This window comes from Phacochoerus africanus, chromosome 2 (genome assembly GCF_016906955.1).
Source record: "Phacochoerus africanus isolate WHEZ1 chromosome 2, ROS_Pafr_v1, whole genome shotgun sequence".
Taxonomy (NCBI): domain Eukaryota; kingdom Metazoa; phylum Chordata; class Mammalia; order Artiodactyla; family Suidae; genus Phacochoerus; species Phacochoerus africanus.
In genome coordinates this window covers 223,418,989-223,432,574 of record NC_062545.1, presented here as the reverse complement: position 1 = coordinate 223,432,574, position 13,586 = coordinate 223,418,989, and the positions used below count along the sequence as shown (strand labels likewise).

General features: G+C 41.9%; 1 protein-coding gene across 4 annotated transcripts in view; it reads left to right on the top strand.

Annotated features, from left to right (window-relative positions):
* Positions 1-13,586, top strand: part of DOCK8 (dedicator of cytokinesis 8) — a 233,153-nt gene that overhangs the window by 191,452 nt on the left and 28,115 nt on the right. For all 4 annotated transcript variants that reach the window (XM_047767727.1, XM_047767728.1, XM_047767730.1 and 1 more), the window contains 8 exons: positions 1,388-1,570; positions 1,946-2,078; positions 3,022-3,109; positions 7,590-7,686; positions 9,129-9,263; positions 10,169-10,321; positions 11,636-11,794; positions 12,453-12,553. In XM_047767727.1, the coding sequence (XP_047623683.1) occupies positions 1,388-1,570; positions 1,946-2,078; positions 3,022-3,109; positions 7,590-7,686; positions 9,129-9,263; positions 10,169-10,321; positions 11,636-11,794; positions 12,453-12,553 (1,049 nt within the window). The remainder of the gene's footprint in view (positions 1-1,387; positions 1,571-1,945; positions 2,079-3,021; positions 3,110-7,589; positions 7,687-9,128; positions 9,264-10,168; positions 10,322-11,635; positions 11,795-12,452; positions 12,554-13,586) is intronic.

The window sequence follows — 13,586 nt, the reverse complement described above, 5'->3', positions numbered from 1 at the left end:
TGGGTTGAGGATCTGGCATTGCCCATGAGCTGTGGTGTAGGTTGCAGACGCGGCTCGGATCTCTCGTTACTGTGGCTGTGGTGTAGGCTGGCAACAACAGCTCTGATTAGACCCCTAGCCTGGGAACCTCCATGTGCTGCAGGTGTGGCCCTAAAAAAAAAAGACAGCACTGCAGCCTCTAGCATTTTAACTTTACATTTCAGCATAGCATTTATCTATGCAGAGAACTCAACACAGTTCTTTACTGGGAAGGTAGACTTTCGACCTAACTCTGCTTTGCTGGGTGACTTTCTCCTCTTCCCTCCAGCCCTCCCCATCCCCAGACACCCCCGTGAGAGCTGAGGGGCAAGGAGGTAAAAAAGAGAAAAGATGTTTGGGAGTTGACATAACTCATCCTACAGTGTAATAAATATATTACTCCACCTTTGTATATCTGTCTTACTAAAGTCAGCTGCTTGAGGTGTGTGCCTTTTATGTTGTTTATCTCTAACAGAAACTCAGAAGCCCAAGTTTTGCCTATTAAATGCTTCCTCTGAAGTTATAATACATCTAAAGATTTCATTTCTTCTTATGGCCATATTCAGAAAATCCAAAGTCACTTCATAAGCCCTATCATTCCCATCCAAACCTGCCAGTTCACATAGGAACTAGTACCTCACTGCAGTGTCATCACTACATTCCATTAGATATTAGCTCTGCCACATGAACCACATATTGTCCTCGGTGTTGACTGGAAGAGCAACAGACAGTGTGCTCAGCACTCAAAAATGAACACTTGTGGCCAGAGCATGAAAGCAGATAGCCTGAGCCCCCACCCCCTGCTCCCAGGAAAACATAAATTGTGATTTAAAGTCCCACTGCAGGGGACCCACTGAATGATGCATTTGATTAATTTGCTGAGCAGTTCATGACCCTTATACTTTGGATTCTGACAAAGAAGCTAAATCTTGAATAGTTAGGATATTCGGGGAACCCAGCCAGGGTAGTTCCCTGCTAGAAGTCCAACCCAGCAGTCTCCAGTTTGAAGGAAAAATACATGAAGAACTTAGCAGCTTAGCCCCTGTGTGTCACTGAGATGGGGGACAGGGAGGGCAAGGTCAAGGTCCAAGGCAGACCACTAGACCACACTGCTCCTGAAACAGAGGGTGCCTACAGGTACGTGGCTGAAAGCCTCATTCAGATATTGCCCCAGGCCAGCCCCTTTGCGGAGCAGACCCACTCAAAGAACACAGCTTCTCTTGTGGAGGGGAGGCAGAGTTCCTGGAAACAGATCCCCAGCCTTGGAAGAAGTCCCGTTACTATGTCCTAAGAAATGAGCATCCCTTTCCATGTGTCTGCTGCTCAACCTCTTCCCCTGCGTCCATCTCCCCAATCTGCTTCTTTCCAGCCCTACAAGCAGTACAACATGCTGAATGCCGACACGACCCGAAACCTCATGATTTGCTTCCTCTGGATCATGAAAAATGCTGATCAGATCCTCCTTAGGAAGTGGATTGCCGACTTGCCATCCATGCAGCTAAACAGGATTTTAGATCTCCTTTTCATCTGTGTCTCATGTTTTGAATACAAAGTAAGTGTGGGGTGGCTCAGTTTGCCACTCAGCTCTTATCTCCCAAGTTCTTTTCTGTCTTGTCACTGTTCTCCTTTGTTTGGGCAACAGGGGCACCATTAATTTTGTGGTATTTCTGTAGTAGAATCTATAACCCATATGCATATCTATAGCCTATCTAGATACAATCATTCCCCTGGGAAAGAGCTCTGCCTTCTGCAGAGAGAACACATTCCCATTAATAGGATTTCAGCCTCAGGATCCCCCAGGATAGAGTATCTCTGTAGCATGTGTCCAAATTGGCTGATGTCACTGTGAGGTGTTCTGTCTTGAGGATTCTCCCCATAGACAGAGATCTCACCAAGCTTAATGTCCTTCTGCTTCTTTCCCATCCAGGGAAAACAGACTTCTGACAAAGTCAGTACCCAAGTTCTGCAGAAGTCGAGGGATGTCAAAGCCAGGCTGGAAGAGGCTTTGCTGCGAGGTGAAGGGGCCAGAGGCGAGATGATGCGGCGCTGCCGGGCTCCAGGTGTGTTGGAACAGCCCTTTCCTGCTGTCAGCGAGTTTTGTACCCTCCTCCCCAGAGGAATCACAGACACCATCACTCTCTTAAGATGTTATGATAACAGAGACAGGCAGATTCTGGGATCTTGTGCATGATGTTTGTAATGTTAGCCCCGTGCCTCTAGGGTAAAGTGCCTTTCCTGAGGTCACAGGAGCCTCAGAAACATCCCCAAATGGCCTCTTCTGTTTAAAACTTGGTGGTAGTAAAAGGTGTCATCCAAGAATGCAAGTCACAGGTTAAGGTGAATGGCATCTTCCACAAGGGTGACGCTTCTCCCCAGGAAAGTTGAATAGTCTATGTAGGTAGTTCTACTGGAGGGTTCTGGTTCTAAGGTCATCTCCCCAAATCATGCATGGTACTGTTAGAATGAAACCAATCCCCCCAGTAATCTCAGAGTATTGCAGTTCCCCAGGGATCCCATCACACCAGGAATGATCTCCGAAAGGCTGAGCTCCTCTCTGTAGGATCGATTGAATCGCTCTAGCACCCCAGTCATGTTCACTGTGCTAAAGTAAAAGAAACAGCTCCTTCTATGCAGTGGAACATAATGGCAGAGAACGTGGAAGGAGCTGAGCTTTTTCAGTGGTGGCTGGGCACCCTCATTCTACACTAGCTCTCCTTTTCAATAATTCAGTGAAAAACCCCAATTTCATTGGAACCCTGCATTCATGCGAAATGTGCTCACTGACACTCTGTCAAGGTGGACAAGCCTCTAAATGCTAACCTGTCAAAGAACAGGCCAGCCCAGTCAGGGCCGTGGGTGGGCTTTGTCTCCCACCAGCACCCAGCACGGGTTCTAATTAGGCACAGATGTGGTGCTGAGTCCTCTCTACTGACCTTGTTATGGAACTTCTGGTTATCGTGCTAATGCTAATCAAATTCCTATCGTGCATTTCTTAACTCCTAGGGAATGACCGATTTCCGGGCTTAAATGAAAATTTGAGATGGAGGAAAGAGCAGACACATTGGCGGCAAGCTAATGAGAAGCTAGATAAGTGAGTCACTCGGCAACTTTGTGCTACTTTTACCTAAAGTTCAAAACTCTTTTTCCCAGGCTACTTGTATTACTGAAACAACTACATCCTACCAAGGGTAAGAAAATGAAACATCCTTATCTATGTCAGTTCAGTTCATCCATGGACCCAGGATAGTATTGGGTATAAAGAATTATGATTTCTGGCTCTTAAAACATTTATCACATTGATAAGCATTTAAAGAAAACTAATATTTAGCAACCTCAGCTAAACAAAAGCTGCTGATGAGACAGGACAGGACACCCAGCAATGCATCATTTCAATCCATATTTCCACTCCAGAAATGTGAACAAAGATGTATGTTCAGGGTTATTTATGTCAATTCGACATTAAATTATTTTTTAAAAATTGGAATATTCTAAATGCTTAAGAACAGAGAAATAGATAATGAAATATTAGGTTGGTATTTAAACATTTTTTAATTATTTTAATGATATGGGAAATGCATATGATATGATGTTACTTAAAGCAGAATTGACAGTTATTTTTTAAAGTATAATCTTGTCTTTGACTACACATAGTATATATATATATATATATATATATATATATATATATATATATTTTTTTTTTTTTTTTTGCTTTTTAGGGCCACACCCACAGCATATGGAAGTTCCCAGGCTAGGGATCAAATTGGAGCTGCAGCTGCCAGCCTCCACCTCAGCCACAGCAGTGCCAAATCCTATCCGTGTCTGTGACCTACGCCACAGCTCACATCAACGCAGGATCCCTAACCCACTGAGTAAGGCCAGGGATTGAACCCGCATCCTCATGGATCCTAGTTGGGTTCATTAACTGCTGAGCCACGAAGGGAATTCCAGTAAATCTATGTTTAAAAGAGTGGAAGGAAATTTACCAATACATTAATCTTGGCTTTCTTTGGATATTGAAAATATTTGTAAATGATGTTCTCCTTTTACTGTGGTGCATTTCCTATAATGAATGTGTATTACAATCTATATTGTCACCAGAAAATAATCTAAAGAAATGAAAGAAGAAATATCCTGCTTGTATTGCATTATATGCTAGATACATCTTGCCATTTATGCAACAATTTGGACATATGAGACTAAAACTAAATTGTTTGAATAGATAACATGTATCTGCTGTTCCTCTTAGCAGTAGGTGGCCTAATGAATCCTATGGTTCACTGCCACAACATTATATGGCTAACCTCCCAATACACACACACACACCCCCCTGACAAGGCATAGGTAGGGTATTCCCTATGGTATATAAAGCACCCATCTTTAGGGGGTTGGGAGATGGGCAGGCTGGAGTAGTAATGTTTTTTGTAAATATATTACTTTCTTTGTTAATCACAAGAATAAATCATTCAGGTTCACTTATGAGACTTTGGGGAGTCAAATTTATTTTAAAACATAAAAGATTTTTATTATACATGTTACTTGTACAGCCCAGTTGCCCAGTTGTTGGTCTTATGAGTAATATCCATTTGCTTTAGATATTTTATTCTTGCTCTAAGTTCCCTGAACTGATTTATAAGATATTTGGTTTCAAGCAGCCATAAGGTTGAGTTCAGGCAGTGAATCTTTGCCCCAAATCAGAGAATTGTTGGCATGTAGCTAAGGGCTTAGGTGGTTAGGCCATCTACTCCATGAGCTTAAAGGAGAGCCTAACAAAGCATGTTTGCCTGGGCTGTGTAAGTGGATTTTCAGGGAAGCCAATCCCTTTTGCCACAGAAACAATGCAATCCTGAGGCTGTCCGTGCAGGATATCCCGAACAGCTCTAGGTTAGGTCTCGGCCCTGAGCTATGGGATGGGCTGCTCGTGTTCAGAGTTCATGATTCACCTCTGATCATCTTCAGGGGTGATTTTTTTAAAAAGAGAAACTATAGTAAAATGGTAACTGTTCAGTTGAACTTTTGTGATTATAATAGTGGTGTCTTTCACCTTTTTCTTTCAGATCACTTTTAATTATTTTGGCTTTGTTTCTTTTAGAGAAGTTGTTTTCAATCTGGGCTGTCCGTTAAAATCACCTGGGGAGCTCTTAAAGCTCCCAGTGCCTAGATGTACCTCAGGCAAATTAATTTGGAATCTCCAGTAGTAGGATCCAGAAATAAGTAGATGGTGAAACTCCCCAGGTGATTCTTTTGTAGTCAAGTTTGAAAACCATTGTTTTAGAGAAATAGTTGGTAGGCTTCTTAAAAACCAGATTAAGTAGTGGTGATGGTTGCACGAAAATATGAATGTACTTGATACCACTGAACTGTACGCTTAAAAATGGTTAAGGTGAGAGTTCCCGTTTGCCTTGGCTATAAGGAATCCGACTAGTATCTGTAAGGATGCAGGTTCGATCCCTGGCCTTGCTCAGTGGATTAAAGATCCGGCATTGTGGTGAGCGGTGGTGTGGGTTGCAGATATGGCTCAGATCTGGCCTTGCTGTGGTTGTGGCACAGGCCAGCAGCTACAGTTCTGACTTGACCCTTGGCCTGGGAACTTCCATATGCTACCAGTGAGGCCCTTAAAAAAAAAAAAAAAAGTTAAGGTGGTAAATTTCTGTTATGTATTTTAGCACTATAAAGAAATTTCAAAAAAATCCAGATTATGTCACTCTAGATCTGCACTGTCCAGTACAGTAGCTATGGTAGTTCTATAAGTGAAAAATACATGACACATTATAAATTTAGCACCAATATCTCATTAGTAAAATATCTCATAGTAAGTTTTATTATAATTACACATTGATGATTTTTTTAATATATTGGGTTAGATAGAAATACATTAACACTAATTTTACCTGTTTCTGCTTTTTTTTTTTTTTTTTAAGGCCAAACCCACAGCATATGGAGGTTCCCAGGCTAGGGGTCTAATTGGAGCTGGAGCTGTAGGGGCTGACCTACACCAGATCTGAGCCGCATCTGCAATATACACCACAGCTCACGGCAACGCCAGATCCTTAACCCACTGAGCAAGGCCAGGGATCGAACCCTTGTGGTTCCTAGTCGGATTCGTTTCCACTGTGCCACAATGGGAACTCCTCTTACTGCCTTTTTTTTTAGTGTCTACTACAAAATAGAAAATGACATATGTGTCCCCATTGTGTTTCTGTTGGACAGCTTTGCCCTGAATCTAAACTGACTAGTAATTTAATAAAAAGTAGCTTTTATATTTCACTTATTTTACACAAATATTATCACTTGGAGAATGAGGGGAATCTGTAGAGCTTGGGGCCACAGAGCCTAACCTAAGCATGAAGATGTTTAAAACACAGGGAAATATTTATCCTGAGCCCTCAGTGGTATATAAGAACAGCAGTGCCCCCATTGTTGGGCAAAGTGGGCACAAGCACAGCTGTGTGTTGATCCTGGTCCAAGACTTTTGAGCTCATATCAGGATGCCCCAACCCTATGGCAACACTTTGGCTATTGGGGCCTCTTGGGAGAGTCAGTTCTTCACAATTCCCTTTCCTGACCACTAAATTTAGATGATAAAAATACCTCTTTCCAGCTTCACTTGGATTTTATGAGACTGGATGAATTAAATGCATAAAATGTTCTGATTCAGAGTTCCCATTGTGGCTCGGTGGTTAACGAGCCTGACTAGTATGATGAAGACACAGGTTCAATCCCTGACCCCACTCAGCAGGTTAAGGATTGCTGTGATTGTGGTATAGGTCAGATGTGGCTCAGATTTGGCATTGCTGTGGCTGTAGTATAGGCCAGCAGCTGTAGCTCTGTTATGACCCCTAGCCTGAACCTCTATATTCTGTGGGTATGGCCCTAAATGGCAAAAATAAAAAATAAAAAAAAAGAACCCAACGGAGATGCAGCACCAGGCAGTTTCCCATTCTCCAGTGGGTAATAACCACGGACATCCAGGAGGCTCTTAGTGTCCTACTCCACAGGAATGCAGCCTTGCTTCTCCCTGGGAAATGGCAAAAGGCTCGTACTTTACTGTGCAAAGCCAAGGCAGTCTTTGGAAAGTCAAGACACTGACCTGGTTCTGAAGCATCAGCCTTTCCTAGTCCAGCAGCATCACAATTAGCCAAATTCACATCACACCTAGTCTCAGTCCCTCCAGCTTGTTGCAGAGGCTTCCTTGGCTCCAATCTGGAGATGGTTCTCATGTGTGAAACGCAAAAATGGCCCTGAGGCTTTAAGCACCGATCTCATTTGGCTGGCCTAATTGCTAGTAGCAACCAATAATTATTTTTCCACTCATTTTGTTATTTTTATAATTGCTGTCATTATTCATAATGGTGGGGATGACCAGGAGACTTTACCTAGAAAATCTTTTTATCTGGGCACCAACCACAGAAAGCACCTGTATTTCCTAGTTACCTGTAATCAGCTGCTTTGTTTGCACTTCAAGATTGACTCTTCAGAAGGTTTCTTTACACTTAGAACACAGATTACAGTCATTGGGAAATGGCCAGATTTGATATGCACTTTTAATTTGTCCTCTTTGTGTTTCTTAGAACAAAGGCAGAGTTAGATCAAGAAGCCTTGATCAGTGGCAATCTGGCCACAGAAGCAAATTTAATCATTCTGGATATGCAAGAAAACATTATCCAGGTGAGGACAACGAACACCTGATCTAGTCAACACGATCAAGTCAGTATGTTTACTGGAATTTAATAAGGGATTCTTTATAGAAAATTATGAAATGAATGTGATATAAGATGCTTTTTTAAAAAATGAAGTTGGGTGGTCTACTATTAACAATAGTGTCCACCTTACAAATTTCAAAGATACTCACTGAACATTCCTCTGGCTTCACTGACATAAAGCTCACTTGGAAAGAGTTAGATACTTGACAGTCTAACCTTCATAGTTACCTGAGTGTATGCCAAGTTTATAATGAGGGTGGTGGGCTTATTGTTCAGTATCTAGAATAGGAGTGGGAGGTGGGGTTTTTTTGGTTTTTGTTGTTGTTTGATGAGTCGACTCCCATTTGAATTATGGTTGATGTCTGTATGGAAACTAAGATTATGACTGAACAAAAAATTAGATTATGACTGGACTAGGTAAAAAGAGTGCTAGTGTGATTAATGACATCAGTTTTGGACACAAGTTAGTGAAGCAAATTCATGCGTATGATGAATTTGCCATCCCTGCTATAGAAAAGTGTTGTATCACTGTGAACTTTAAGTAATATAAGTCACCATACTAATTTCATCTTCTCAGTGTCCAAAGAGTCTCACGATGTCTAGGTAATGACAGGTTTTTGGTTAACCTGAGAAGTGAGACTTTACATGTTTCCAATGAAAAATCATTTATTAGAATAGATCCAATATTGCTTTATAGGGCTAGAAGAAATATTGTCAAAATGTAGTTGAGCCTTAATAATCCAACTTTTAAGTTGTCTTTTAGAAAATAATTGTGGTGCCAAAATAAAGGCAAAAAGTATGTGGCAGCTTTGCTAAATGCTTGGTATCAGGTACTTGACATCGCATTGATTATATCTTTATACAGTTCTTTGAATGCTGTATTCTTAACACCAGTCCTCAAAATGTATTTGCAGTGTACAAAGGCAGCTGAAGTGTTTTCTCATTGTCTTTGGTGGTATTGGTCCTGCTGCAGCTGATAAATAAGCTTCTATTTAGAAACATCGCTCCCACAAGCAGCCCTTTTTGTACTGGGAAGCCCACAATTGTGTTTTGAAGCCCACAAGGAAAGCTGTGGCTTGTTTAAGTAGAAAGAACTTTCCAAAAGCTGTTGCACAGGATTGGGGGCCGTGTGTGTGGCGGGGGAATTGCCTTATACCTTGGTTTGGCAGCCCAGAATTAGGCATAAACCCCAAATCAATTGGGAGTTGTGGAACAAGGTCATGTGGAAATAGGTCTTCAGCGGTTATGGTAATAGACGGTATGTGTGGTGCTTTCCTAAACCCTTAATTAATATCCTCGATCAAGAAGAGACGGAACATCCATGTCACTGTGCTAACTGCCAAAAGCATCTACCTGCGTCTGCACTGGCACAGCCCAGGGATTCACTGATGCTTTTCTGTTCCCCAGGCTAGCTCAGCTCTGGACTGTAAAGACAGCCTGCTGGGAGGTGTGCTGAGGGTCCTGGTGAATTCTCTGAGCTGTGATCAGAGCACCACCTACCTGACTCACTGCTTTGCGACACTCCGTGCTCTCATTGCCAAGGTAAACATGGGATGCTTTTTTTCTCACTCTTAGTTAAATGTTAAGAGTCTCATCATCTAGCTTCACATTTCTTGCTTCAGGTGCAGTAAACCCGCAGACCACTATATTAAGTGACAGTGCAGTAAAGGTCTTAAGTCTCGTGAGAAAGGAAGCAGGTACACGGATCCTGTGGGACTCACCTTGGAGAGGAAAAGCAGTGCCTCTCACACAAGGAATGTGGGCTGAACTATAGCCGTCTGAAATGGCTGCTAATCAGACATGAGAGCGGAAATCAACTGAGCAACTTTGGTTTTCACCCTCTTGCTTTAATACTTTACCTGAGTGAGATTCAAGTCCTATACACGACTCCCATTAGTAAGTCTTACAAAATGTCATGTCCTAAAATGCAGAAGTTTTAGAAATAAATTTCTCGTAGCCAGAAAAATATAGATTTTCCTTAGGTAAAATGGTTGGTTTGTTGCAGATATCCATTTACTCCTTTATTGGAAATCTCAGTTGATGCCTGCTACCCAGGATCTTTGACGTTTAGAAAGTGAAATCCTTCTGCTCTCACCTGTCAGGATCATCTTCTCTTTCCTGGTCACCACTAATTTCCAGGGAACTCACTAAACTCAGGGTAATTCCTCCAGAGTTGTGACTTCACCAGGGAATGCAGCCTGGCTAACCGTGCCACGAATTATGCAGCTCTGATGTTAGCTCTGCAGCTCATAATGACACTTTAGTCAACTCCATTGCTTCACTTCATCTTCTGACTCAAGTAACTCATTATTTTTATGGAGCAATGCATTAACTCTTCTGGGCTTTTTGCTTGTCCAAGCAGACATTTAAATATTGCAACAGGCATCTGGTCCAGAAAGTGGATGAAGGTGCCAAGTGCTGTCTAATGGGGCCCTTTTCTCTCCTAGTTTGGCGACTTGCTTTTTGAGGAGGAAGTGGAGCAGTGTGCGGACCTTTGTCAGAGAGTGCTGCATCACTGCAGCAGCAGCATGGACATCACCCGGAGCCAAGCCTGTGCCACTCTCTACCTCCTCATGAGGTTCAGCTTTGGAGCCACCAGTGTAAGCACTCAGGGCTGCCCAGAATCAATAGAGAGAATCAGTGCCAAGCATTGGTTGAGGAAAAGTGTGCGCTATTGCAATTGACTTCTATCCCATGTGAAGGAAACAATTGAGCATGTTGACAGATAGCAGCTTTTTGTTTGAATTTGTATCTAGAAGTGAATGATTAAAACCAATGAAAGCAGTGGTTTCCATCAGTGTGTTTCAGTGAGAAAGGAATGCATACGCATAGATTCCAAGTTGTGATCTGTGAGGATGACAACAGAATTAGGAATTTGGAAGAGTTTGTCCTGTTTCTAAATTCTGATTGATTGATAGCAGAATGGACTGTGGACAGGTTTGAAATGATTGCTATTATCTATACCTGAGTGTTCATTGAAGCTTAGTAGCCTTTGGAGTTGGGCTTTATTGCAGAATCATCAACCTTTGCCTTAGTTTGTCTAGATTTTAGTATACTCCTTTTTTTTTTTTTTTGTCTTTTTAGGGCTGCACATGCAGCATATGGAAGTTCCCAGGCTAGGGGTCAACTCACAGCTACAACTGCCGGCCACAGCCACAGCAACTCGGGATCTGAACCATGTCTGAGACCCACACAACAGCTCATGGCAATGCCAGATCCCCGACCCACTGAGCGAGGCCAGGGATCAAACCTGAGTCCTCATGGATACTAGTCATGTTTGTTACCACTGAGCAATGACAGGAACTCCTATATTTTGGTATATTCTTTTAGAATTTACATTTATGGTCTATGGTTAACGAGCATGCTCACATTATATTAGATAACTTGGCCCATGGAAGAAAGGCAGGGTTCTCAAAATGTATTAGGTGTAATTATTGAAAAGCTTTTAAGACATTCCTCAGCAGCCCTTGGAATAGCTGTATTTTTCTGTGGGCTTAGAAGACCAGGAAAAACAGAAAGTCACTGCCTCTCTAGTGTGCAGAAGTCTGGCCCATGGAGATCCTGTTCCTCTTTGCAGTTTAAATAAAGTTCCAGGAAGAGGAATCTTGGCACAAAAGGAGACACCCTAAGACCCAGCTCTGGAGGAAACTTCCAGTCTTGCTGCACGAAGGTGGCCCAGTTCTCAATGAAAATTTAAAGGGAGCGGACAGATTTATGTCAGCACAAGATCCATTTAAACCATTTAAACAATATGAATCTTGAGCAAAGTATAGCTCACATTTCATTGGGAGAAAAGGAACTGATTGAGACTGAGTAAAAGAAACACTGTTATTGGTGTCTGGCTCTACTGCCTTCAGTTATCTACTAGTTGGTGCCTCTTATTTGGTCCCTCTTCTTTTTTTTTCTTGACACAGAACTTTGCAAGAGTAAAGATGCAAGTAACCATGTCTCTGGCATCTTTGGTGGGAAAAGCCCAAGACTTTAATGAGGAGTACCTGAGAAGATCCTTAAGGACAATTTTAGCCTATGCAGAAGAGGACACAGCCATGCAAACTACTCCTTTCCCCATGCAGGTAAACTGAAGAGTGAGCCCTGCCTCATGCCGAGGTTGGGGATCAGCCAGTTATAAACGTGTGTGTGTGTGTGTGTGTGTGTGTGTGTGTAATTATATATCCTATGTATCACACAAACATAGTTATATAGTCTATAGTATTTTTATAAAATATGTAAATTATAATTATGTGATATGATATAGATAATTAACCTATTTTCATATATATTTTGGGGAACCTAAGCTGAGGTTCTAAGCTCCCTCCTACTTGATATAAAAATCCCTGATGTTCCAAGGTACAGTTTAGGGCTCTCGGGTTGCAAATAATTGAAACTAGTTCAAACGAATTTAAATAAAAAGATGTTAGAAAGGGAAGTTAGTATAAGGATTCAGGACTAATTCATGGATCCCAGAAACGAATTTAAATAAAAAGGTGTTAGAAAGGGAAGATAGTATAAGGATTCAGGACTAATTCATGGATCCCAGGGGCCAGCTCACGCCTGGGTCTCAGAAGTGCCTGGACCTGCAAAGCTGAAGGTTGGACAGCATCCTCCACCAGTGACCCCTGCTCTTTTAGCAAAGCCTGTCCATTGCTGCCCCTTGGGCTTGCAATGCAGTCCTAACTTGTCACCATGGGCCACAAAGCTGGGTTTGTTTGGAACCTATACTTTTTTTTGCAGGTGGAAGAACTTCTCTGTAATCTGAATAGCATCTTATATGACACAGTGAAAATGAGGGAATTTCAGGAAGATCCTGAGATGCTTATGGATCTCATGTACAGGTAAACTTTTCTGATAAAACCAAAAGGGTGTCACATAAGGATCTAGGGTTTGTCACTGTGGAGTTCTATGAATGTTATTATTATCACAGGCGATGCGGGTACCCTGTTTTGACTGACATCCAAAACTGTAAAAGAGATTGGTAGAAAGTCATCCTTCAGAGGGTGTTAATTCATGTACATGTTTTCAGAAAGATCTCCCTGATTTAAAGGAAGGAACTTAAAGAATGTATATAAATACATATGACTGAGTCACTTTGTTGTACAGCAGAAATGGGAACAACATTATAACTTAGCTATACTTAATTTTTAAAAAAAGAAAGGGAAGTACTTTTTATTTTGTCTTTCATCTTTTTTAGGGCTGCACCCACTGCCCAAGGGCTGCCCAAGCTAGGGGTCCAATCGGAGCTGTAGCCACTGCCCTATGTCAGTCTTTTTTTGCTATTTCTTTGGGCCGCTCCTGCGGCATATGGAGGTTCCCAGGCTAGGGGTCGAATCGGAGCTGTAGCCGCCGGCCTACGCCAGAGCCACAGCAACGCGGGATCCGAGCCGCGTCTGCAACCTACACCACAGCTCACGGCAACGCCAGATCTTTAACCCACTGAGCAAGGGCAGGGATCGAACCCGCGACCTCATGGTTCCTAGTCGGATTCGTTAACCACTGCACCACAACGGGAACTCCGGAACTCCTATTTTTTAACATTATCTTCTACTTACCATGGAGTGAGAAGAACTGTCAACTGTTACATTAATTATTTCTGATATTTTTCAACTTATATTCAAACATACATTTGTTTTATTTAGAAATTATGTTTTACTCTATAGTTTAAAACTTTGCCTTCTAGTCCTTACTTAGGATAAACTGCTTATTAAAAGGCAAAATTGTTCTTGTACAATGTCATAAGGAGGGTAGGTACTTTTGTCTTCTGTTACTGTTTTGAGAGAAAAGAAAAAAAAGAAAGAAAATTGATAGGAGATCCATTCAGATAAACATCATTTTATCACATCCTTTTCCCCCCCATAAAGTTTACTATAT